Source organism: Nerophis ophidion, linkage group LG23 (genome assembly GCF_033978795.1).
Source record: "Nerophis ophidion isolate RoL-2023_Sa linkage group LG23, RoL_Noph_v1.0, whole genome shotgun sequence".
Classification (NCBI taxonomy): domain Eukaryota; kingdom Metazoa; phylum Chordata; class Actinopteri; order Syngnathiformes; family Syngnathidae; genus Nerophis; species Nerophis ophidion.
The window spans coordinates 11,126,073-11,149,492 of NC_084633.1; the positions used below are offsets into that span (position 1 = coordinate 11,126,073).

The 23,420-nt window shown below is 39.9% G+C and overlaps 1 protein-coding gene across 2 annotated transcripts in view; it reads right to left on the reverse strand.

Moving 5' to 3' along the window:
• Nucleotides 1-23,420, reverse strand: part of prkar1b (protein kinase, cAMP-dependent, regulatory, type I, beta) — a 110,779-nt gene that overhangs the window by 35,512 nt on the left and 51,847 nt on the right. For both annotated transcript variants that reach the window (XM_061884808.1, XM_061884807.1), the window contains 3 exons: nucleotides 18,596-18,657; nucleotides 11,038-11,084; nucleotides 8,115-8,273 (listed from right to left, as the gene is read on the reverse strand). In XM_061884808.1, coding sequence (XP_061740792.1) covers nucleotides 8,115-8,273; nucleotides 11,038-11,084; nucleotides 18,596-18,657 — 268 coding nt within the window. The remainder of the gene's footprint in view (nucleotides 1-8,114; nucleotides 8,274-11,037; nucleotides 11,085-18,595; nucleotides 18,658-23,420) is intronic.

The window sequence follows — 23,420 nt, forward strand, 5'->3', positions numbered from 1 at the left end:
ACTCAGGTAGCCGCCAAGTCATGGGCGTGGTAAATAAAGGCAGTATTAAGGCTGAACGGTTATGGCAAAAATAATCACGATTATTTTGACTAATATTGTAATTACGATTAATAACACGATCATTCATTCATTTGGAAACATTAGTATTTATTGTACCACCAAAACTCAAATTTAAATATGGGATTGGATATAAATTAGAAACAAATAAACCACAACAAGAACATCCACCCGCCCATTTTCTACCTGGAGCCTATCCCAGCTGCACTCGGGTGGAAGCATAATAGTAGTTGTAACAAATTTAAATAACAATAGCTATATAAAAACAAAAAGAAAATAAGTTTTTTGTTTTAATTCCGTTTTTTACCATTTTCACTTATTTTACCACCATAGTGTGTACTTTTTGTGTCAAACAAAATTTTATAAAAGGTTTCTTGATTAATCGAAGTGAAGTGAAGTGAATTATATTTATATAGCGCTTTTCTGTAGTGGCTCAAAGCGCTTTTACATAGTGAAACCCAATAGCTAAGTTACATTTAAACCAGTGTGGGTGGCACTGGGAGCAGGCGGGTAAAGTGTCTTGCCTAAGGACACAACGGCAGTGACTAGGATGGCGGAAGCGGGAATCGAACCTGGAACCCTCAAGTTGCTGGCATGGCTACTCTACCAACCGAGCTATGCCCCCAAATGAAACATCCTCACATTTATTGATGGAATACATCTTTGGACAATTTACCCAATATTTTAAGTGAAAGCATAATTGTGTAAATGTATCAATAATTGCTTCAGGTACATTATAAGGTACTTTTTTGAAACCTTTATTTTCTTAGCAAAGTCGGACCGGATGTGGCACACCGGGCTATTTTTGTGAAGGGTGTTGTTCTCAGCTTGGCGAGTAAAGAAAGGACTCGAAGCTGTTAATAAAGAAGAGAGCACCTCTGAAATGGTGGCTGCTGTCCTCAAGTTTTTACATTGATGTTACGTCCATGACGTTGTTCACAACAACATGAGCACGTGTTGTGGGTGTATGGATTGTTGTTGTTAGCTTGAGCTTCATAGTTTCATCAATTTTTCAAACGATCATCTCAACATTGTTTAGTTCCTTCTCCTCACAATAAAAGCCTTTCACTCACATGTGTGTCAATTTCCCTGATATTTTTTTGCGTTTATCAGCGGATTGAGTTTTGTTGGCTAAATATGTAACTCCGTGCACTGGTACTTTAACACAGAAAACATATGCCTTGCTTTGGGTTTTCTGGACACATTATTTTCCCAAACAAATGTTCCTTGTCCTCACAATAAATGTTTATGTATAACAAAAGGAAGACAATTGTTCGGTTCGAGCAATTAAGAGTTTATATATTTTTACACGTTAATGTTCATGCTTAATTTACAAACCCCGTTTCCATATGAGTTGGGAAATTGTGTTAGATGTAAATATGAACAGAATACAATGATTTGCAAATCCTTTTCAACCCATATTCAATTGAATGCACTACAAAGACAAGATATTTAATGTTCAAACTCATAAACTTCACTTTTTTTTGCAAATAATAATTAACTTAGAATTTCATGGCTGCAACACGTGCCAAAGTAGTTGGGAAAGGGCATGTTCACCACTGTGTTACGTCACCTTTTCTTTTACCAACACTCAATAAATGTTTTGGGACTGAGGAAACTAATTGTTGAAGCTTTGAAAGTGGAATTCTTTCCCATTCTTGTTTTATGTAGCGCTTCAGTCGTTCAACAGTCCGGGGTCTCCGCTGTCGTATTTTACGCTTCATAATGTGCCACACATTTTTGATGGGAGACAAGTCTGGATTTTTGATGCAGTACCACCTGAGGGATCAAAGGTCTGTAATATATTCGCTTACGTGCAGTGATTTCTCCAGATTCTCTAAACTTTTTGATGATTTTATGGACCGTAGATGGTAAAATCCCTAAATTCCTTGCAATAACTCATTGAGAAATGTTGTTCTAAAACTGTTCGACAATTTGGTTACAAAGTGGTGACCCTCACCCCATCCGTGTTTGTGAATTACATAGCATTTCATGGAAGCTGTTCCCAATTAGCCTGCACACTTGTGGGATGTTCCATATAAGTGTTTGATGAGCATTCCTCAACTTTATCAGTATTTATTGCCACCTTTCCCAACTTCTTTGTCACGTGTTGCTGGCATCAAATTCTAAAGTTAATGATTATTTGCAAAAAGAAATAAGTTAATCAGCTTGAACATCAAGTATGTTGCCTTTGTAGCATATTCAACTGAATATGGGTTGAAAATTATTTGCAAATCATTGTATTCCGTTTATATTTACATCTAACACAATTTCCAAACTCATATGGAAATGGGGTTTGTACACAAAAAACTAAGATGTTTAATGACAAATTCCATTGGCAAAATTGTGCGGAGAAATTGCGGGCATTGGACAAAGTTGCAAGGCCGTACACAATTTGGAGGGATCTGTGAAATTTGCATGAATTGGCGCGACATTGCAAATTTCTGCAGGGACTGAGTAATGCTGCACAAAGAAGGTCTATATGGATGTAGCTGATATCCTTAAGACTGAATCATTAGCACCCCTGCTGGCTGCGGCCAAGTAGTGCACTCCTTTTGGCCTCAATTGCTTCAACGCATAATCAACTTTCAAGCAGGTCCATCCCAACTGTCATTGTACGTAAATGTTCATTATATGAGTCAATTATCTCAACCTGTCAAAGGATTACATTAGGGCGACATTGAAAAACATGAAGCATAGTGCTTTAAGAGTCAAGTGATATTCAATAGCTTGGTTTTCAGATATATACCTGTAGGATCCCGCCATTATTGGCATGGCGCACTATAATAATGTCACACTCTTTCGGTAAGTGCCAAACAATGTCTCAGGTCTGACCTTTTAATTGCTGTCATTAAACAAACTGGGTCCCACACATAACGAGCATTGAGTTTCGTCGCTGAGACGCTGGCAAAATGCCAAAAAAGTGCTTTACAAATAACTGGGAGCAATAATTAACTACAGATTTACATCGTGGAATTTCGCTTCAGCCAAACCCTCCTGCTGCAGCTGCTGGAGGCAACGCAGGAATGAGAGTGTTGTTGAGCGAACAATAGGTTACCGAGGCAAATGTGCCTTTCGCTTAACTATGTGCTTAAGAGGTGACGTGAGGGCAGCACGGCTCAATGCCAACTGTACATGCTAACTAAAAGAAAGGAGTGTAAACCATTTGAAACCACACATTTGCAGTGCTGGCGAAGACTGATGTTTGAAAGGTTAATTGGAGGCTGCGGAATTCATTTGGAGAAAGGTGTCTGTCTGCTCAACATTGAAGGAAGTCATTATAACATCAACAAAAATATGTATGCAGGTAACAGTTGGAAATGAGCACCATTAATGTATCCCTTAAACACTGGGACATTCTGACGAGAACGACTCCTACAGGGCTCCTTTTTTCCCATTCACTTGATTAATACAACTGTAGAATTAATGCAACATAAGGTTGATATGCAAAGTTAATTAATTGTATTATTAAGTTTATTGGGGATTTAACCTCTATTAGAGACAACTGTATTACCGTGTTTCCGGACCATAGGGCGCATAGGATTATAAGAGCCACTGCAGATTAATGGTCTATTTTCTATATTTTGTAATATATAAGGAACACCGGATTATAGGGCGCATTAAAGGAGTCATATTATTTTACATAATTTTTTTCTACATTGAAAACACTTCCTTGTGGTCTACATATCATGTACCGTATTTTTCAGACTGTAAGTCGCAGTTTTTTTAATAGTTTGGCCGGGGATGCGACTAATACTCAGGAGCGACCTATGTGTGAAATTATTAACACGTTACCGTAAAATATCAAATAATATTATTTAGCTCATTCACGTAAGAGACTAGATGTATAAGATTTCATCGGATTTATCGATTAGGAGTGACAGATTGTTTGGTAAATGTATAGCATGTTCTATATGTTATAGTTATTTGAATGACTATTACCATAATATGTTACGTTAACGTACCAGGCACCTTCTCAGTTGGTTATTTATGCGTCATATAACATACACTTATTCGGCCTGTTGTTCACTATTCTTTATTTATTTTAAATTGCATTTCAAATGTCTATTTTTGGTGTTGGGTTTTATCAAATTAATTTCCCCCAAAAATGCGACTTATACTCCAGTGTGACTTATATATGTTTTTTCCCTTCTTTATTATGCATTTTCGGCAGGTGCGATTTATACTCCGGAGCGATTTATACTCCAAAAAATACGTAAAAATGTTGCATAGATTATGTTTTACAGATCATCTTCAAGCCGCTTTCTGACTGTAGCTTCCAGATGCGCCGTTTTGTGGGCGGTCTTATTTACGTGGCTCACCTTCGGCAGCGTCTTCTCCCCGTCATCTTTGTTGTAGCGGTGTAGCGTGCAAGGACGGGAGTGGAAGAAGTGTCAAAAGATGGAGCTAACTGTCTTAATGACATTCAGACTTTACTTAAATCAATAACGGAGCAGCATCTCCTTGTCCGGCGGAAATGTGTCCCGTGAAAAAACGTCTGACCAAAACTCTTTAATAACTAAAGTTCCTTGGGTGAATAATGTAAACTATGTTTTAGCCCTTTTATGGCAGATATAGGTAAGAATTTTACGCTACTTTGTATTACAAATGGCAACATCGGAGGATGAATGTCACATAACAAGAAGATAGAGAAAAAGACAAAGCTTATCGACTACAGGGTCGCCACAGACTACAAATTTTCAGGACTTATGCAGATCCCAAATACAGATCAGCAGGTACCAGAAGGTAAGAAAATGTGCTTTTGCATAATATTGCGAAACAAAACACCAGATAATATGTCTTACCTTATACACACACCATAATAATAATAATCGTATGCTGAAGCACAGTACAATCCTTAAAGCGGTGTGGCTTCATAGGTTACGAAAGTCGTACTAAAACATTTAGATAGATTTTTGTGTGTAATGTTCTATATTTTTAATGGAAAATATAAAATGTTGTTGTTCTCTTGAGTCATATAACAATCTACACCTATCTCTTGTGTGTGACCGCCATTAATTTGCAGTCTACAGGTATCTCTTATATTTGACTGCTATCTACTTCATTTACCATATAAAATAGTTTCGAGGTCGGTAAGCAAAAACAGAATTATTCAGTACATTAGGCGCACTGGGTTATGAGGTGCACTGTTGAGTTTTAAGGGAAAAAAAGATTTCAAGTGCACATTATAGTCCGGAAAATACAGTACTTCAAACAAATACAGTACATTGGTAGCTGAATTTTTGTAAGACCCACTTTTCATATGATTTGATTTGAAGGAAACAGTCCAACAAGATATTGTCCCGGTTTTCCTTGGTTATCATACAGCCAAACAATGCATGTAATAAAGTACTCAGTATACTTGTGTAGCCTAAAAAGTCACAATTGTGACTCATGTCTATTTACTTTATTTAGATGAGTATGACTCCAAAATAACCCCCCCTATGGAACGAAAAACGAAATATGCTGATCAGGGATAGTCAACTAATTTGCTTTGGGGGCCCGTCACTATAAGTCTAAATGTGTATATTCCTGAAAACCACTGTCCTCTACAGTGGGGATTTAATTTTTGGTCTATTTAATTTGTCAGAGTTAACGCATTTTTGTGGGGAGTCAGGGGTGGAAATAGCTTTGTCCCTACAACAAGAGTTGTATGGAGTTAATCTTTTTAAACTCAGCCCCCATCTTTTTCAGTACAGAGGAGCCCGCTGCTAGTCAAATATTAACACTAAATTAGTAAACTTTCAGTACTCTTGATTTTAATTGTATCCATTAATCATATCTAACCTACTAACAGTATAACAGGTCTATACTTGTCAAATGATATAACACCAATGTGTTAATCATAAATATTAAAGTTAAAGTCCCAACGATTGTCACACACACACTGGGTGTGGTGAAATTTGTCCTTCGCATTAGACCCATCCCCATGTTCAACCCCTGGGAGGTGAAGGGTGCAGTAAGCAGCAACGTGCACCGCGCTCTGGTTTCTTTTGGTGGTTTAACCCCCAATTCCAACCCTTGATGCTGAGTGCCAAGCAGGGAGGCAATAGGTCCCATTTTTGTAGTCTTTGTCATGACTCACAACCTCCCAGTCTCAGGGTGGACACTTATTTTAGATATTATTATAAACCAGCACATATAAAAAAACATGCTGAACAAGGCTTAGGTCAGGCTGATTGTAAAATAAATATTTATTTCATATAAAGTATTGCAAAAGAAGGGAGTCATAAAAAATGGATAAAAAAATTATTTAAATGCAATTATGCAGCATTAAAGTAAATAACTTCTAACAAAATTAATACTAAATATTTGTCACTCAGTCAACTGACTGATGCAGTACTGCTCCAAGTGGTCGAAAAGTGTTTTACATCTGCGTATCGCTGTGGCCCATACAGAACACAGATGAAAACAGATATTTTTTGGCGGCCCTCGGTGTTGCTTGGGCCACGGCTGTATAGTTAAGGAACACTGATCTATATTACAGCGCTCTAGTGTATGAATTTGCTGTTAAATGTTAGTCTCTGTTGTCATACCTGGGCCAGTTGAATAGATAGCCTTGATGTATCCTATATGCTGTAAACAAAACACTGAAGTTGGTGCAGCTACTACTTTTCCGAGTTTATGTTCACCCTGGGAAGTGTTGAACTGGTACTGACAGCAGCCTGATAAGCACAACTCACTGCCTCAGTGAGTCTTCAGGTGATTAATGTAATATGATTATCCATCCATCCATCCATCCATCTTCTTCCGCTTATCCGAGGTCGGGTCGCGGGGGCAACAACCTAAGCAGGGAAACCCAGACTTCCCTTTCCCCAGCCACTTCGTCTAGCTCTTCCCGGGGGATCCCGAGGCGTTCCCAGGCCAGCCGGGAGACATCCATCCATCCATTTTCTACCGCTTATTCCCTTTCGGGGTCGCGGGGGGCGCTGGCGCCTATCTCAGCTACAATCGGGCGGAAGGCGGGGTACACCCTGGACAAGTCGCCACCTCATCACAGGGCCAATACAGATAAACGGACAACATTCACACTCACATTCACACACTAGGGCCAATTTAGTGTTGCCAATCAACCTATCCCCAGGTGCATGTCTTTGGAAGTGGGAGGAAGCCGGAGTACCCGGAGGGAACCCACGCATTCACGGGGAGAACATGCAAACTCCACACAGAAAGATCCCGAGCTTGGATTTGAACCCAGGACTGCAGGACCTTCGTATTGTGAGGCAGACGCACTAACCCCTCTTCCACCGTGAAGCCGCCGGGAGACATAGTCTTCCCAAAGTGTCCTGGGTCTTCCCCGTGGCCTCCTACCGGTTGGACGTGCCCTAAACACCTCCCTAGGGAGGCGTTCGGGTGGCATCCTGACCAGATGCCCGAACCACCTCATCTGGCTCCTCTCGATGTGAAGGAGCAGCGGCTTCACTTTGAGTTCCTCCCGAATGGCAGAGCTTCTCACCCTATCTCTAAGGGAGAGCCCCGCCACCCGGCGGAGGAAACTCATTTCGGCCGCTTGTACCCGTGATCTTATCCTTTCGGTCATGACCCAAAGCTCATGACCATAGGTGAGGATGGGAACGTAGATCGACCGGTAAACTGAGAGCTTTGCCTTCCGGCTCAGCTCCTTCTTCACCACAACGGATCGGTACAACGTCCGCATTACTGAAGACGCCGCACCGATCCGCCTGTCGATCTCACGATCCACTCTTCACTCACTCGTGAACAAGACTCCTAGGTACTTGAACTCCTCCACTTGGGGCAGTGTCTCCTCCCCAACCCGGAGATGGCATTCCACCCTTTTCCGGGCGAGAACCATGGACTCGGACATTATTAATAATCACATTATTATTAATAATGTGATTATTAATAATAATAAACAAGTCTCAAATACATACGTGAAATCTCAAAATCTCTAAAGATTGGGGCAGCAATTTGTCTTGGACCAAGCTTTTTAGAACTGCAGAAATAAACTTTTAAGCAGCGGTCCACCTATTCATACTGCTGCCTGTGCATGCGGGATAAATATGTATTACGTAAGAATTGACAACTGTGTGTGTTACCATAAGGATGCGACGGTAGCTGTCCCGGTCGATCCCCCATAGCTTCAGATCCGTCTTGGCCTTCACCGTGGCAGCTCTGGGAGTCCCGTAGATAAGGGCCAGCTCACCGAAACTACCGCCTTCTCCAATATTGGTTACCCATTCTCCATTCACATACACCTAGGGAGATGGCAAGGAAAATGAAGAATGTTAGTCAAAACTGTTGATTTGTCTTTTAAGCCTTATTTTCATCAAGTGGTAAGGTTTGGACCAAAATGATCCCAATCGGAAGATCCCACTTTTTGGTACCAGTTTGTAGGACTACCATCATTGGCAGTGGTAGAGCTAACTAAGCACACTAGAAGCTATCCACGTATTGGTCGTTCATACTGTGTTCCAGTTGAATTCCAAATTAATTGCTGTCTCGCTTATATGGTAAGTCACACTATTTTTGTAGCTGAACGTTCTACATCAAAAAGCCAAAATTAATATTTACCCAACTGTCCTGTGGCAAATGTGGCTTTTCACATTCCGTTACAACAGCCAAATTCGGTTGTTGGGGGACTATTGGTTTAGATTATTGGTGTAGTTTTTCGGAATTCTTGTGTTTTTGTAGCGGTTCCAACATTCTTATGCACTTTAAGTCATCCTCTTTAGACTCTTCTTCTTTCCGGGCAATGTGATATGCTCCCGTTTGGCGTCCCCTAAGCATTTGATCCCTGCTAATCCATCAGATGAGACACTCTAAAAGGCTTTCTATCCCTCTTGTCAAGCCATCAATGCCTTTTATTTAGCTTTTCTTCTCTTGTTAGGGCCATCCCTTTGATTCAGGGGAGAAGGAGCTACTTTTCGATCTAAAATTCATTGATTGTAACGTACAACGACATGAACTGCACTATCCTGTTGACTTAATCACACAAAGGGGCGCAATAGAGGTGAGGTTATTCATTTAGTGCCTATTGTTGCAGTCGATCATTTAAGGCTCAGTCGACCACAGTAGACTCATCCGTCACTGACCTGGGAAGGCTTTCAAAAGATGATTATGTTAGCAGGGAAAATAAAACATATTTGTGAAAGTGCTGTGTCAGCGCACACAGAAAGTAGGGTTTTACTGTCCTGGCCTGCAGTAAGGTGAATTAAAATGAGCTCAATCAGCAATAAAGTCACTCGACATAAAATAATCTGTAAATTTCATTATTTGATATTTTATAATGTGTGTTGTGGCATTTGTTAAATTATGTTGTGTTAAAAGTAATGTTGGTTATTTTACTTACTTCTAGAGATGATAAATGCTTTAAAATGTAATATCGTAAATTATCGGTATCAGTTTCAAAAAGTAAAATGTAAGACTTTTTAAAACGCCGCTGTACGAAGTGGTTTACGGACATAGGGAGAAGTACAGAGTAGTTGTGTCTCCCAGTAATACTTGCCAACCCTCACGATTTTCCCAGGAGACTCCCGAATTTCAGTGACCCTCCCGAAAATTTTCCGGGGCAACCATTCTCCCGAATTTCTCCCAATTTCCACCCAGACAATAATATTGGGGGCGTGCCTTAAGGGCACTGCCTTTGCATGCCGGCCGAATCACATAATGTCTACGGCTTTTCACACACACAAGTGAATAAAAGCATACTTGATCAACAGCCATACAGGTCACACTGAGGGTGGCCGTATAAACAATTTTAACACAGTTACAAATATGCGCAACACTGAACCCACACCAAACAGGAATGACAAACACATTTCGGTAGAACATCCCCACCGTAACACAGCATAAACAAAACAGAACAAATACCCAGAACCCCTTGCAGCATTAACTCTTCTGGGATGCTACAATATACACCCCCTGCTACCCTCTACCACCCCCCACCACTTCAACCCCGCCCACCTCAACCTCCTCATGCTCTCTCAGGGAGAGCATGTCCCAAATTCCAAGCTGCTGTTTTGAGGCATGTTTAAAAAAAATAATACACTTTGTGACTTCCATAATAAATATGGCAGTGCCATGTTGGCATTTTTTTCCATAACTTGAGTTGATTTATTTTGGAAAACCTTTCTACATTGTTTAATGCATCAAAACAAAATTAGGCATAATAATGTGTTAATTCCATGACTGTATATATCGGAATCGGTTGATATCGGAATCGGTAATTAAGAGTTGGACAATATCTGAATATCTGATATCGGCAAAAAAGTCATTATCGGACATCTCTAATTACTTCCATTTATTTTCCCAAATACCCTACAGTATGAATAGGAAAATAACTGGATGGAAAAAGGATGCCCTTGCAAAATCATTGCTTGTGTAGGTACACATGTGTTTAGACTAACTATTTATAATTCCATGAACTACGCGCATAGCTGAAGACATGGTAAAACATGTAAAAAGGGAAAAAAATCCCATTTACATTAGGCAACTTGCTGACTAGTGGTTGCACAATGTCACGTCTTTGTGCTCTTTGTGTTTGTGCATCTCTCAGGTGGTCCAACGATGTGCCTTTACGCAGCAAACCTTGCCAATCGGCTTCTCTCCCACTATGAAAGCGCCCTGTAGTGTAAGCTGATAAGGCCACTTCCTGTTTGACTCCGTCGTCTACTGCTTTATCTTTCCACTTAATTCTACTGTTAGACGCGCAAAGACAAAAGGTGTTCTCAGTTTGTCTGCTTGGCCATGCGCAGTCTCTGCAGTAAGACGCTCAGATTGGCATCAGAGTGGAACTGAACTCGGAAAAAGAACAAAAACGGAGGCCACCGAATACAACCTGTCCATTGTTACAGGGGAACATTGTTTCAACATGATTGGTGAAAGCTGTAGTTTCCCTCTGAAAACCTTCTAAGGGGATCTCTTCAGAAAACCTTCAGGTTCCAAAATCCCCCTATGCTGTGCTTAAACTCTCTTTAATTACGAAAATGAGTGCATTAGTGTTACTTGAAGGCCACTTACGTCCACTTCACCTTGGTCAATCACATAGAAGTTGTCCCCTTCATTACCTGGAGGGCAGAGAAAAAAAAACAGAAAAAAAAGGCGTACAAGACATTAGATTAAAATAATGTGTAACGTTGGAGAAACCTGACTAAGAGGCATTTGGTATTGTAGTGGTTTTACATAACAGAGTTTTGTGCCGTTTGTGTGGAATCAATTCACACTGCCCCACGTTAATATGACCATCTGACAACTGGGAGTAATCAGAAAATTGTATTAATCAGATTGGAAATGCTTACCTGGACTTTTAAAGGGTGATCATCGTAAAATGCAAGTTTTTCAGAGTACGTACGTATGGAGAGACATACAAAACATTCGGTCCTTCCCTAGTTGGTCATGCTGATGCCTTCAGTCTCAGCAAACGCTGTCTTAATTGTCCTGCCTGCAATGCAGGTTACATGCTGTTTCTATTTGTTTCTACTTTGAGGCATTAAGGACGGTTGTTTTTTATACGTCAAATCCTTGATCTTGGCAATATGGATTACTTCCGTTTTCTATAACTTTTACACATCCACAGATGTATAAAACAGTAACAACTATGCATACGCAAGTAAATCTGAGTATTGAGTTTGAGTTTATTTGGAACATGCATGCATACAACATGATACATCACAATTTCCCGTTTCTCTATTTAACATTTTCGAAAAGGAGTAGTAAGAAGCAAAGTTATTTATTCCTTGTCACGTCTATGGGATCACGTTTTGTTTTGGTCATGTTCGTTTTTGTTTTTTGGACAATTAGTTCCTGTTCCTGCACTTCCTTGTTTCCTTTACCATGCCAACTCATTCGTTTTTTCTCCTTGTCCTCATGTCACGCCCCTGTCCTCATGTCTCACACCTGTTTGCACTAATCATGTCCATTATTTAAACCTGTAGTTGCCAGGTGACATACCTAATCCTTTTCCTTTACCCAGAAGTTGCTTACACTTTTGTTCACTTCCTCATCTCAATTTATGCACAATTAATATACTCCATATGCAATAACATTCAAACTAAATCAATAATGATTATCTACAAAATGAATGGAGTGATAGATCGATTGAATTGATTCAGAATATTTATTATGGTTCTTCTTCTTTTTACTTTGTAAACACTTTAAGTTTGAAGAGTTTCTTGAATTGGATAATATTAGTACATTGTTTGGTTTCTTTGCTTAGTCCATTCCATAATTGAATTCCACATGCTGATATACTAAAGGTCTTAAGCGTTGTACGTGCATACATGCATTTTAAATTAAAAAAATTTAGCATTGGGGTGAATCAGGTAACAGCCACATGCACATGGTATTGGCAAGGGATGCAAATTACACTGTGTTGACAATGTTGACAATGTTGTCATCTGAATCTTTTTTAGTTCTTATAGTTGGACCTCTCTGTGCTGTTGCCATGAACAGAACATTGGGGTTCAGATATAGATGGACGTGGTATGAAAATATACCAGGACCTTAACTTACCTTGACTTATGAGTAATTTGAGACACAAACTGTCTCTCACACTCTCTTAAGTTGCAAGCATACCTTGAGCTATGAGTATTTCCACAGTTGGTTGCAGTAATATTTGTAACAGGTTTGTGCCATTTGAGCAATTAAGAGTTGATATATTGTTACAAATTTGTGTTGTAATTTGATTTACACCAGAAACAAAACTGTTTAAGCAATAAAGAGTTCATATATTGTTACATATTTGTGTTTCTGCTTTGTTTAGATCAGTGGTTCTCAACCTTTTTTCAGTGATGTACCCTCTGTGAACATATTTTTAATTCAAGTACCCCCTAATCAGAGCAAAGCATTTTTGTTTGAAAAATAGAGATAAAGAAGTAAAATACAGTTCTATGTCATCAGTTTCTGATTTATTAAATTGTATATTAGTGCAAAATATTGCTCATTTGTAGTGATCTTTAACTATTTGGGAAAAAAGATAAACAAGTGATTCAATTATAAATAAAGGTTTCTACACATAGAAGTGATCATGAACTTAAAGTGCCGTCTTTGGAGATTGTAATAGAGATCCATCTGGATTCATGAACTTAATTCTAAACATTTCTTCACAAAAAAAAGAAATGTCCACAAAAAATCTAGCTGTAAAAACTGAATATTGTATTCTTCCATTTCCTTTCACAGTTTATGACTTTACATTCATATTTTGTTGAATTATTATTCAATACATATATTTGGCATACCTTCAAGTACCCCCATGGGTGCGCGTACCCCCATTTGAGAACCACCGGTTTAGATGGTTGAAGTGCACGTTTGAGCACCGCTCAAATATTGACATCATGCCCTCTAACCATCAGATCTAATAAAGTTAGTGCAAAAGAGGAGATGCGGGCTATTAAATTAGAGAAACAAACAATTTAAAAATATGTCCTACCTGTTAGCAGACAAATCAAGCCCTGCCATAGTGTCAGTCAGCATGCCACATGCATTTATCCATAAAAATATTGAGCGGCTGTGGAAGCTGTGTTTTACGTGTTTCAATTTCTTCTGTTTAGTCCTGACTCAACAAACTGGATGGTCAAGCTCGAAACATATTTGCTTCCTTGTCGGACTAATTTGTCGGAGACAGTCAAATGGGTACTACCAGTAAGACTCGAGTTTGTTGAAGGAATAACCTGTGTGTCGATGACAAAAGCATTCTTTGCTTTTCTAATCAACACAAAGCGATTCATGGGAACTGATTAGCTGATGATCCCTAAAAGCATTTTGTCTGGAGATAAGCATGAAAAATGCCTTTGCTTTAATTATGCTATCCGTTACATAGGGCTCAGGGGAAATGATCAGAAAAGACAGACTGCCACATATATGAACACTGTGAAGCTGCACTTTGCCCTGCATCCAATACAATAGGAGATACTCAAGTGGGTAATAACACATAAGCATGCGTGACACAAGTATACATGTGTATGCATGTGTTGGTACTAAAAAGAGGGTGATTATATGTGTGTGTGTGTGTGTGTGTGTGTGTGTGTGTGTGTGTGTGTGTGTGTGTGTGTGTGTGTGTGTGTGTGTGTGTGTGTGTGTGTGTGTGTATGTATGTGTGGTTGTGGCCGTGTTCACCTGAGGAGTTGAAAGGCTCCTTGCACTCGGTGTGTAAAGTTCACAGGAGTTCACACGGCTAATTAATACTGAGTGGAGGGTGCTCGTTCATCATACAGCTCTATTTGTCAGACAAAAACGCTCCTTGTCTCTCTGATGGCCTGTCCTGGTGGAGACCCCCAGACTCGCATACACACACACGACCTGCTGCAACCTGGCCCCCTCCCAATTCTCTCTTTCTTTCATCTGGTGTATCTCTCTTCCCTCTCACTCTGTCTTTCTATTCTTCTGCTCTTCCTGTCTTTTATCACTTTGGGTCTCTTTCTCATGCCTTTGAGTTTAGGCAAACATTTGAACACAATTTGCAGACACACACGCACGCACACACACTTGCACATGCACATTTAGGCCTGGTACAATCAGTCTAACTGTCATTCAAACTACCGGTATTTAACTTCCCAGTAAAAATGTTAAGTATTTGCTATATTTTGGCCTTCACACTACCCAAAAAAAACCCGCTGGAATTCACACTCCAGTAAATGCTTCCTTTGTTTAAATATGACTTGAGCTAAAGTCAATAACTTCTAGCGCGTGTCTAAATAGAGTTGTATGGCCCAGTAGTAGCATGGATGGGCTCTTAAAGTTGTACTGTAGTCAAGGCATGAGCAATGACGTCAGGTCGATGTACACCGCATACCTTAAGTCTATAGTGTATATAACAATGGCTCCTCTGGAACAGAGGGGGGCCCTGCAAACCGGCCAGACTCATTATCTCCAAATTTGGACTCATGCACTCCTGGACCTTGTCTCTGAGATGCGGTGGGGAGTGCTTGAGCATGTGTGTGGTTTCCCTCACTTTGGAAACTGGGCTGCATGGCAGTTTTCCAACATAATAACTAGCCCAAACACACCTTCAAGATGACAAGCACCTTGCTGAGAAAGCTGAAAGTGAGGGAGTAGCCTCCAGACCTATGTTCAATCAAGCACCGGTGGAGCATCCACAGGCATAAGGAAGGTGGATAGGAACGCATCAATCAGTAGGGGGTGTCCAAAATAACTACATTTTCGAATTAATTGCGATTCTTATTTGTAATGATTCTTAATCGATAAATTGTAGTCTGTCTTTGCCAGCCACTGGATGCACTAATTTGCTGTATGGATTTACTTCTAGAAAGGAAAAGTGTTGGATACTTCTCTTGGTACCTTAGCAAAGTTGACTTTTTTTAAATGTGTGGGTATATTTTTACTAACAAAAACAGTTTTATTTTAAGTGATATAAAAACGTATTTTCCCTCGGGGATTAAAGTATTTCTGATTCTGATTATAAGAGCTGTTTATGTAATTTGTGTAGGAATGTCGATAACCATAAAACTGGCACCCTCAGTCATTAACAAAAAGTGTTGATTTTGAATCAAGAAGCCATTTGAATCGAAAATCAATTCTGAATCGAATCGATACTCCCCAAGTATCAAATCGAATCAAATCGTGTGGTACCCAATGATTCAGAGCTCTATCAAGCAGTGATGTCATCGTGGAGGAATGGAAAAGGATTCCAGCAACAACCTGTGCAATGCTAGGGCCTCATATAAAAATCTGTGAGTGGAACTGAATGTAAAACATTGAATAAGCACACAAATTAAAATTTTTGCACGCATAAAAAAATCTGATTTATTAAATCATGCTGCTCACACTTGTACACACTTTTCTCATTATAAATCACCTCTGCAGTAAAATGTGCTCAGAAGAGTTCCTCACCGGTGCCCTCATACTAATCCTCTGACAATCATCCATAAATATGATGATGAGTTGAAAAATCACGTGTTGGAAGGAAGTCCGGGATGGCGACTCCGAAAAAAAGGCAATTATTTTTAGATTGGCGAGCAAGGTAACAAAATATTTTCAAAGGGCGAAGTGTCGTAATTTGTAATAAATATTATAGGAATTTGAATGTCAATATTTGACCAGTCATAGTCTAAGTTCCCACGTGACTGAGAACTGTTGCTGAGATGAAGAAAAAAAATCTAGTTTTAGCTTTCTGTTTTCCAAGTCCTACATAATTAAAGTATTTATCATTTATTTTGTGAAATAATTAAAGCAGACATTCTGTTTCATGACACAAATAGTAATCCTGAGCAATATTTAGACAAAATTTTAAAAACTAAATGCTAGCCTTTAAATAGACCCGTCTTGAAGACTAGTTGAGCTGCCGTCTCTTTTCTGCTCTGCCCCCCTCTCCTGTATGGAGAGGTTATTAGGTTTACCACGGATGAAGCGCTAGCTGTTCAAAGTAGGGACCCGGGGTGGACCTCTCATCTGTGCATCAGTTGGGGACGTCTCTGCGCTGCTGACTTGTCTCTACTCAAGATGAGTCCCTGCTGGCCCCACTACGGACTGGATTCTCACATTATTAACTAGATTCACTCGACATCCATTACACCGGGCGCCCGAGGTTGGTGGGGGAGGGATGTGGGGGACCTTGGAGGGGACCAGATCTGCAGTTCCCTCCAAGGTTTTTCATTGTATCACATTGGGTTGAGTTTTTCTTGCCCTGATGTGGGGATCTGAGGATGTCATTGTGGCGTGCACAGCCCTTTGAGACACTTGTAATTTAGGGCTATATAAATAAACTTTGATTGATTGATTGATTGATTGATAAACTATAGTATGTAATTGGCACACATGCTAGATAATTTCAATATATTATTCACACCAAAAAATATTTTTTTTGCATAGGTTTTACCATATAAAAATATTTAAGTGCTAATAATAATATATTTTTGATATATGCTGCATGAGATCCAAACATTTTAACTCCAATTTGTGTTATGAACTCCTAAAGTCTAAAAAATATATCGAAAAGCTCAATGTAATCATTTCCTAAATTCATAAAAAAAATGTTTAACTAAATATTGTGCTACAATTGGTATTTTTTGGTCTTTAGTCCAAAAAAATATATATTTTCACTGTATGGCCACACACAAAGTAAAAGACGCACTGCACCCCCTGACCTATTTTTTCATAATTATAATTGAACAACAAATGATCAAAATAAACAATACTTCAATGACCCACCACATTATAACTACATGTTATAACTACATTGATACAGCTCGATATTTTGATATCCAAGCTTTATAAAAAAATATATAAATATATAGGTGTGGGAAAAATCACAAGACTACTTCATCTCCACAGAACTGTTTCATGAGGGGTTCCCTCAATCATCAGGAGATTTTAATGGAAGCATTCACATACAATGGTTTATAGAGGGCACAGAGTGGGTGGGTACAGGCAGGCGTAGGGTGTGGTGATTGGCTCATGTGTTACCTAGGAGGTGTTTCCGTCTGTGGTGGCATGTTGAAATGATTTCACTGCGCTTGTTGAGGGATGATAGATCTGGATGACATATAATAAACGGTTTCTCTTTTAAGTATAGGTTGCATCTTTTATTACCACTGTTGTAAGGTGTGCTGGATGCAAGAATTTGCCATGTTATTGAATATCCAACATTATTGTCTTTGAGGTTCCAAATGTGTTTGCTGAGTTCTGTAGAATTCCGCAAAGTCTGGTTTCTAAAGGAGGCGTTGTGATTATTCCATCTTGTTTTGAACGCTCCTTCGGTTAATCCTACGTACGTGTCGGATGGGTTAATGTCCTTGCGTGTTACCTTTGCTTGGTAAACGACTGATGTCTGTAAGCACCCTCCGTTGAGAGGGCAATCAGGTTTCTTGCGACAGTAACATTCCTTATTGGTTTCAGAGTCGTTTAGTCTGGGGGTAGGCAGTCCTTTTGCAATTGCTTTGTTGTGGTTTGAAATGATTTGTTGTATGTTATTCATACAGCTGTAGCTCAATTTAAGTTTGTTCTTGTTGAATATTTTTCTTAGGGTGTTGCCTTTGGGGAAGTGTTTGTCGATCAGAGTGAGGAACTTGTGGCCGATATTGGTTGAGACGTTTTTGCTGAATGGCGGGTTGTACCAGATGATGTTGTTTCGTTTTCTGCTCTTTTTTGGTTGGTTTCCTGGAGTGGGTTCATAGGTGAGGGTGAAGTTGTATCCGCTTTCATCAAATGCTTTCTGGTATATATATATTATATATATATATATATATATATATATAATGCATCCAGAATTAGAATAATTTTTATACATCGTAAAATATGAATGTTATGTACTTTCTAGTGCATATGTTTTTTTCATGTGAGTATGAGCTTTATTTTGTGGTGACATCATCCCGTAATTGAAAAACTTTGCTTCAGCTCTACACATAGTTGAAAGGGTGGGTATAAAGACGGAATCTTTTTCGCATTAAATTGCTATTCTTGCAGTATGCAGTATTTTGGGTTCTTAGAAAACATATTTGTTAAGTTTCTTTCTGACTTGTCTTGCTGGCCTGCACACCACTCATTTTGGCAATGGTGTGGTTGTTACACAGTTGAAAGTGATATATTATTGTATGAATGCAGACTAAAACTGGCTTGTACATACCTTGCTTGATCACTGTTTCCCCAGCGATGTGGGTGACGGGGAACATGGCATCAAATATGTCGCTGAATGAGACAGAAAGGAGAACACAGTCAATATGACAAGAACACACAGTGGGCACCCACACAGCAGTGGAATGAGGGTGAAAAGCCATAATCACTGTGTTAACTCTGTCATTTTGAGGCCATTATTCACTGACTATCACACAACATAGCCAAAGAGACTGGAAAAAAGCCTGGAACTCTCCATGACCCTGGTGCATGCACACATGAACTTGCACACAACACATTTGAGCAAAATAAAAAAAACAAAGAAAGAAGAGTGGTCACAAAAGTTCCTATGGTCATGATACTTTAGTAACAATTAACACTCATCCAGCACTGGAACTGAGCTGGTTTAGCAGTCCAATTATTTTCAGATTTTAGGATGTCAAGTAGGCCTAAACCTGACTCCTGTGTAGTTACGGCGCACGATCAAAGCTTCTTTTTTTTTTTTATCTCAGAGGGGCTGAGAAAATAAATCAAATGGCAGCTTTGCAAAAGCACTTAATATCCGTTTCAGCCCGGCAGCGAAAGCACTTGTTAACCTTGTTCCTAATCAGGCCTGTTAAAATGCATGAAGCTTCCGCGGATTTGAGTTCCATTGCTAAGGATGTGTCGGGGCAAGAGAAGGCTCAGTATTCTTCCTTTCCTCTGCTCTCTTGCCTTGGGGATATATTTATCTACCTAATCAGGGCACATACCACATATAGAAAAAAATATATTTAAAAAAAACAATACAAAGGTGGTCAGGCAAATCAAAGACACAAAAACCTGCTGACTGAATCTGGAGCAGGTTTGAGCATGTTGTCGAATTAGTGTATCATTGAAAGTGTATTTGAACCAGTCTATGTCTGAGAATAAATCGCTGAAGAAAGCAAATGTAGGTTTGTGCAAAGTAATGTGTGGGTGTTGAATATGTCTGACTGCACACTCTACCTAGACTAGCCAAAAAACATCCTGCTGCATAAGGCAGACAGAAAAAGTATTGCTTGATGTGACCTTAACCCTGTAAAACTGCAAAAAAAAAAGAAGAAAAGTACTAAGTTTTGAGCCATCCATTCACTCATTTTCCATCCATTCATCCATGTTGTCCCTCTCGGCATTTGGACGGAAGGCAGTGTACACCCTGTACAATTTTCCAGAGAGACAGACAGCAGTCACATTCACACACTAGGGCCGATTATAGTGTTGCCAATCAACCTATCCCCAGGTGCATGTCTTTGAAGGTGGGAGGAAGCCAAAGTACCAGGAGAACATGCAAACTCCACGCAGAAAGACCCCGAGCCCAGGGATTGAACCCAGGACTATCTTATTGTGAGGCACACGCACTAACTAACCTCTTTGCCAGCAGGCTGCCCACCAATTTTCAATCCCACTTATTCTTTTTTTTTTTACCTTTTGGAACATTTTTACAACAAACACAAGTATGGTGGAGCCTTTATTCTCATACACCGGGGGTCGGCAACCCGCGGCTCTAGAGCCGCATGCACCTCTTTAGCGCCGCCCTAGTGGCTCTCTGGAGCTTTTTCAAAAATGTATAAAAATGGGATAAAAATGTGGGGAAAAATATATATTTTTTGTTTTAATATGGCTTGTGCAGGAAGACAAACATGACACAAACCTCACTGATTGTTATAAAGCAAACTGTTTATATTAAACATGCTTCACTGATTCGAGTATTTGGCGAGAGCCATTTTGTCCTACTAATTTTGGCGGTACTTGAACTCACCGTAGTTTGTTTACATGTTTCTCCGACTTTCTAGGACGTGTTTTATGCACTTTTTTTTCTGTCTCATTTTGTCCACCAAACTTTTAACGTTGTGCGTGAATGCACAAAGGTGAGTTTTGCTGATGTTATTGACTTGTGTGGAGTGCTAATCAGACATATTTGGTCCCTGCATGACTGCAAGCTAATCGATGCTAACATGCTATTTAGGCTAGCTACCTGTACATATTGCATCATTATGCCTCATTTGTAGCTATATTTGAGCTCATATAGTTTCCTTTAAGTCCTCTTAATTCAATTTATATCTCATGACACACTAACTGTATGTAATATGGCTTTAATTTTTTGTGGCTCCAGACAGATTTGTTTTTGTATTTTTGGTCTAATATGGCTCTTTCAACATTTTGGGTTGCTGAAACCTGTCCTACACCACTACGCCAAACTAACAAGTTTGGTTGCCTATAAATCATTTCGTGGAAGCAAGAATCCAAACAAAGAATCTCATTGTTAAGTGTCTCAGTCTGTCCTTTTTTCTTTGCTCGTAGCAAAAAAAAAAAAGGTGGTGTCGCTTGGCTTTCCCTGTAATCGCCATCTTCGCCAGCATGAGTAAAAGTGAAGTTAAATGTTCATTTATTAATTTTCTTCATCATTACAGTTAACCCTTGTTTATTGCTGTAAATTGTTTCTGGGCCTTAACGTGGTAATTTAATCTCTGTTCAGTATCGGAATTATTCATCATTAATAGAATATTTTCAAAGCTAGAGATCAAAAAGCATGTTTACAACATGTGTAGGAACTTTTAAATATGTTTTTTTTAGCTATGAAATAACACCCACTTAGTCGCCTCAATAGATTAATCCAATATGGTAATGCTGCCTGAGGCTGAGCCAATTAGTGCCCATGTTACTGAACAGCATGCTCTGATTGGCTTGGCCTAATCTATTGCCTTGGCCTAATCTAGCAGTCAATAATACTGTTGTATTAATATTCTCAGTTTATTTAGCCTTTTTTTAGGCTTTGAAACGTATAAAAGTTTGAAACACGTGATGTGGTGAGGGACAACTGTAAGACGTATTTTGCACTGTTTTCTGCATGTACAACTATAATTAATAACTGCCATTTAAAGTGTATGGTGTTAATATTTTTGGGTGTCTGGAAATGGATTATAATGATTTACATTATTTCATTGGAGGAAAATTGATTCGGTTTTCAAATGAGTGTGTCCTTGTCTGACCTTCTGGAAAAGATTACTAACAAAAACCAATGTACCACTGTAAAGGTCATCAATGTGAACAGCAGCGGAAGCAGGCCCCAGCACCGGCTCCCCCCAATGTTCACATTAATGACCCATGACTGCTGCGCCAGGTTCTCTACGAACCACATTGTGACGTATGCGGACGACACAACAGTAGTGGGCCGTATTCGTGACAAGAACAACATGGAGTACAGGGAGGACGTGAAACTTCTGGTTGACTGGTGCAGTACCAACAACCTGGTCCTGAACGTCGACAAGACCAAGGAGATCATTGTCGACTTCAGGAGGCACCAGTTCAGCCACACTCCAGTCTTCATCAACAACACAGCAGTGGAGATCGCAAGCAGCACCAAGTTCCTGTGGTGCAGATAACTGACAATATGACCTGGTCCCTACACACCGGAGCTATTATAAAAAGAGCGCAGCAGCGCATGCACTTTTTGCGTCGGATGAAAAGAGCACAAATCCCTCTCCCCATTCTCACCGCATTCTACAGAAGCACTATAGAGAGCCTACTGACCAACTGCATCCCTGTCTGGACTGGAGCATGCAGTGCCTCAGACTAGAAGTCTCTGCAGTGTGTGGTGAGGGTGGCGGAAAAGATCATCAGGACTCCTCCTGATGAAATCGCAAAAAGCCGCTGCCTGACCAGGGCTCTGAAAATCTGTAGAGACTCCTACCGCCCCCGCCAAGGACTGTTTTCACTGCTGGACTCCGTAGCAGAACCTCCAGGTTCTGTAACAGTCTCTTCCCTCGGGCCATAAGACTCTTGAACGCATCATAATAATCCCCTCAATTCCCCCCAAAAACGAATTAACTCGCTGGAATATAAAGACAGTATAAAATACATCCATAAACGTGGATGCATATGCAAAACTGCAATATATTTATCTGTAATATATTTATTTATATCTGCACCTTATTGCTCTTTTATCCTGCACTACAACAAGCTAATGCAACAAAATGTTATGAGTACTGTAAAGTTCAAATTCAAATGACAATAAAAGGAAGTCTAAGTCTCTAAGTCTAAATGAAGACATTCCCTTAAATCTCTTTAAAGCCAGATATTGGGTTTGGTTGGTCAGAGAAACATCTGCAGGAGCTCACTCTTGACACATGTGACCACCTCTGCTCAGTCAGCTTGTGGTCATGGATAGCTAACAGTGTGTGGTGAATCAAAATAACTTCCTTGGCAAGGCATTTGACAGGCAGTGATCAGTTCAAATGAGGTGAATAGAATGAGCAGTCGCTTCTTGGTGGCGCGATGCTGTGTGGTGAAGATGAATTATGTAGCTAATAGGTTGTTCAAGACTGAGCCTCATCATCCGTCACGGGGAGAGGATCAAAAGCAAGTGAACCTGCGCTTAAGGTAATTATCCTTGACCACTTGGCCTCTCTCCATCCTCTCTGTCAATGCATCGCTGAGCACAACAAAGACAAACTTACACAGGTAATTACTTCCCCACATCTTCACCTGTCTCTTTTTCCCTTTTTTCTTCGACTGCAACTTCCCCCGAGTCTGTTCTCAATCACTATTTTTCTTCCTCTCCCCTTCGTTACCCCTTTCTGCCTTCTAATTTTCTCCCTGACCCACCTATCCCTCCCCATCTTTAGGATCTATCGCCCCCTTCCCTGCCTGCCCCAGATGGAATGATTCAGCTTGTGTTTTCCACTATCTGTAGTCCACTGACCTCGCGGAAAGGTAGGGCAGCCCTTTAACAATGGATGTGCTGTTCTGACAGAGTGCAGACAGAACGGCATCGAGACCACTGCAGACAGGGGCTATGAAGTTCACCTCCTCGCAAG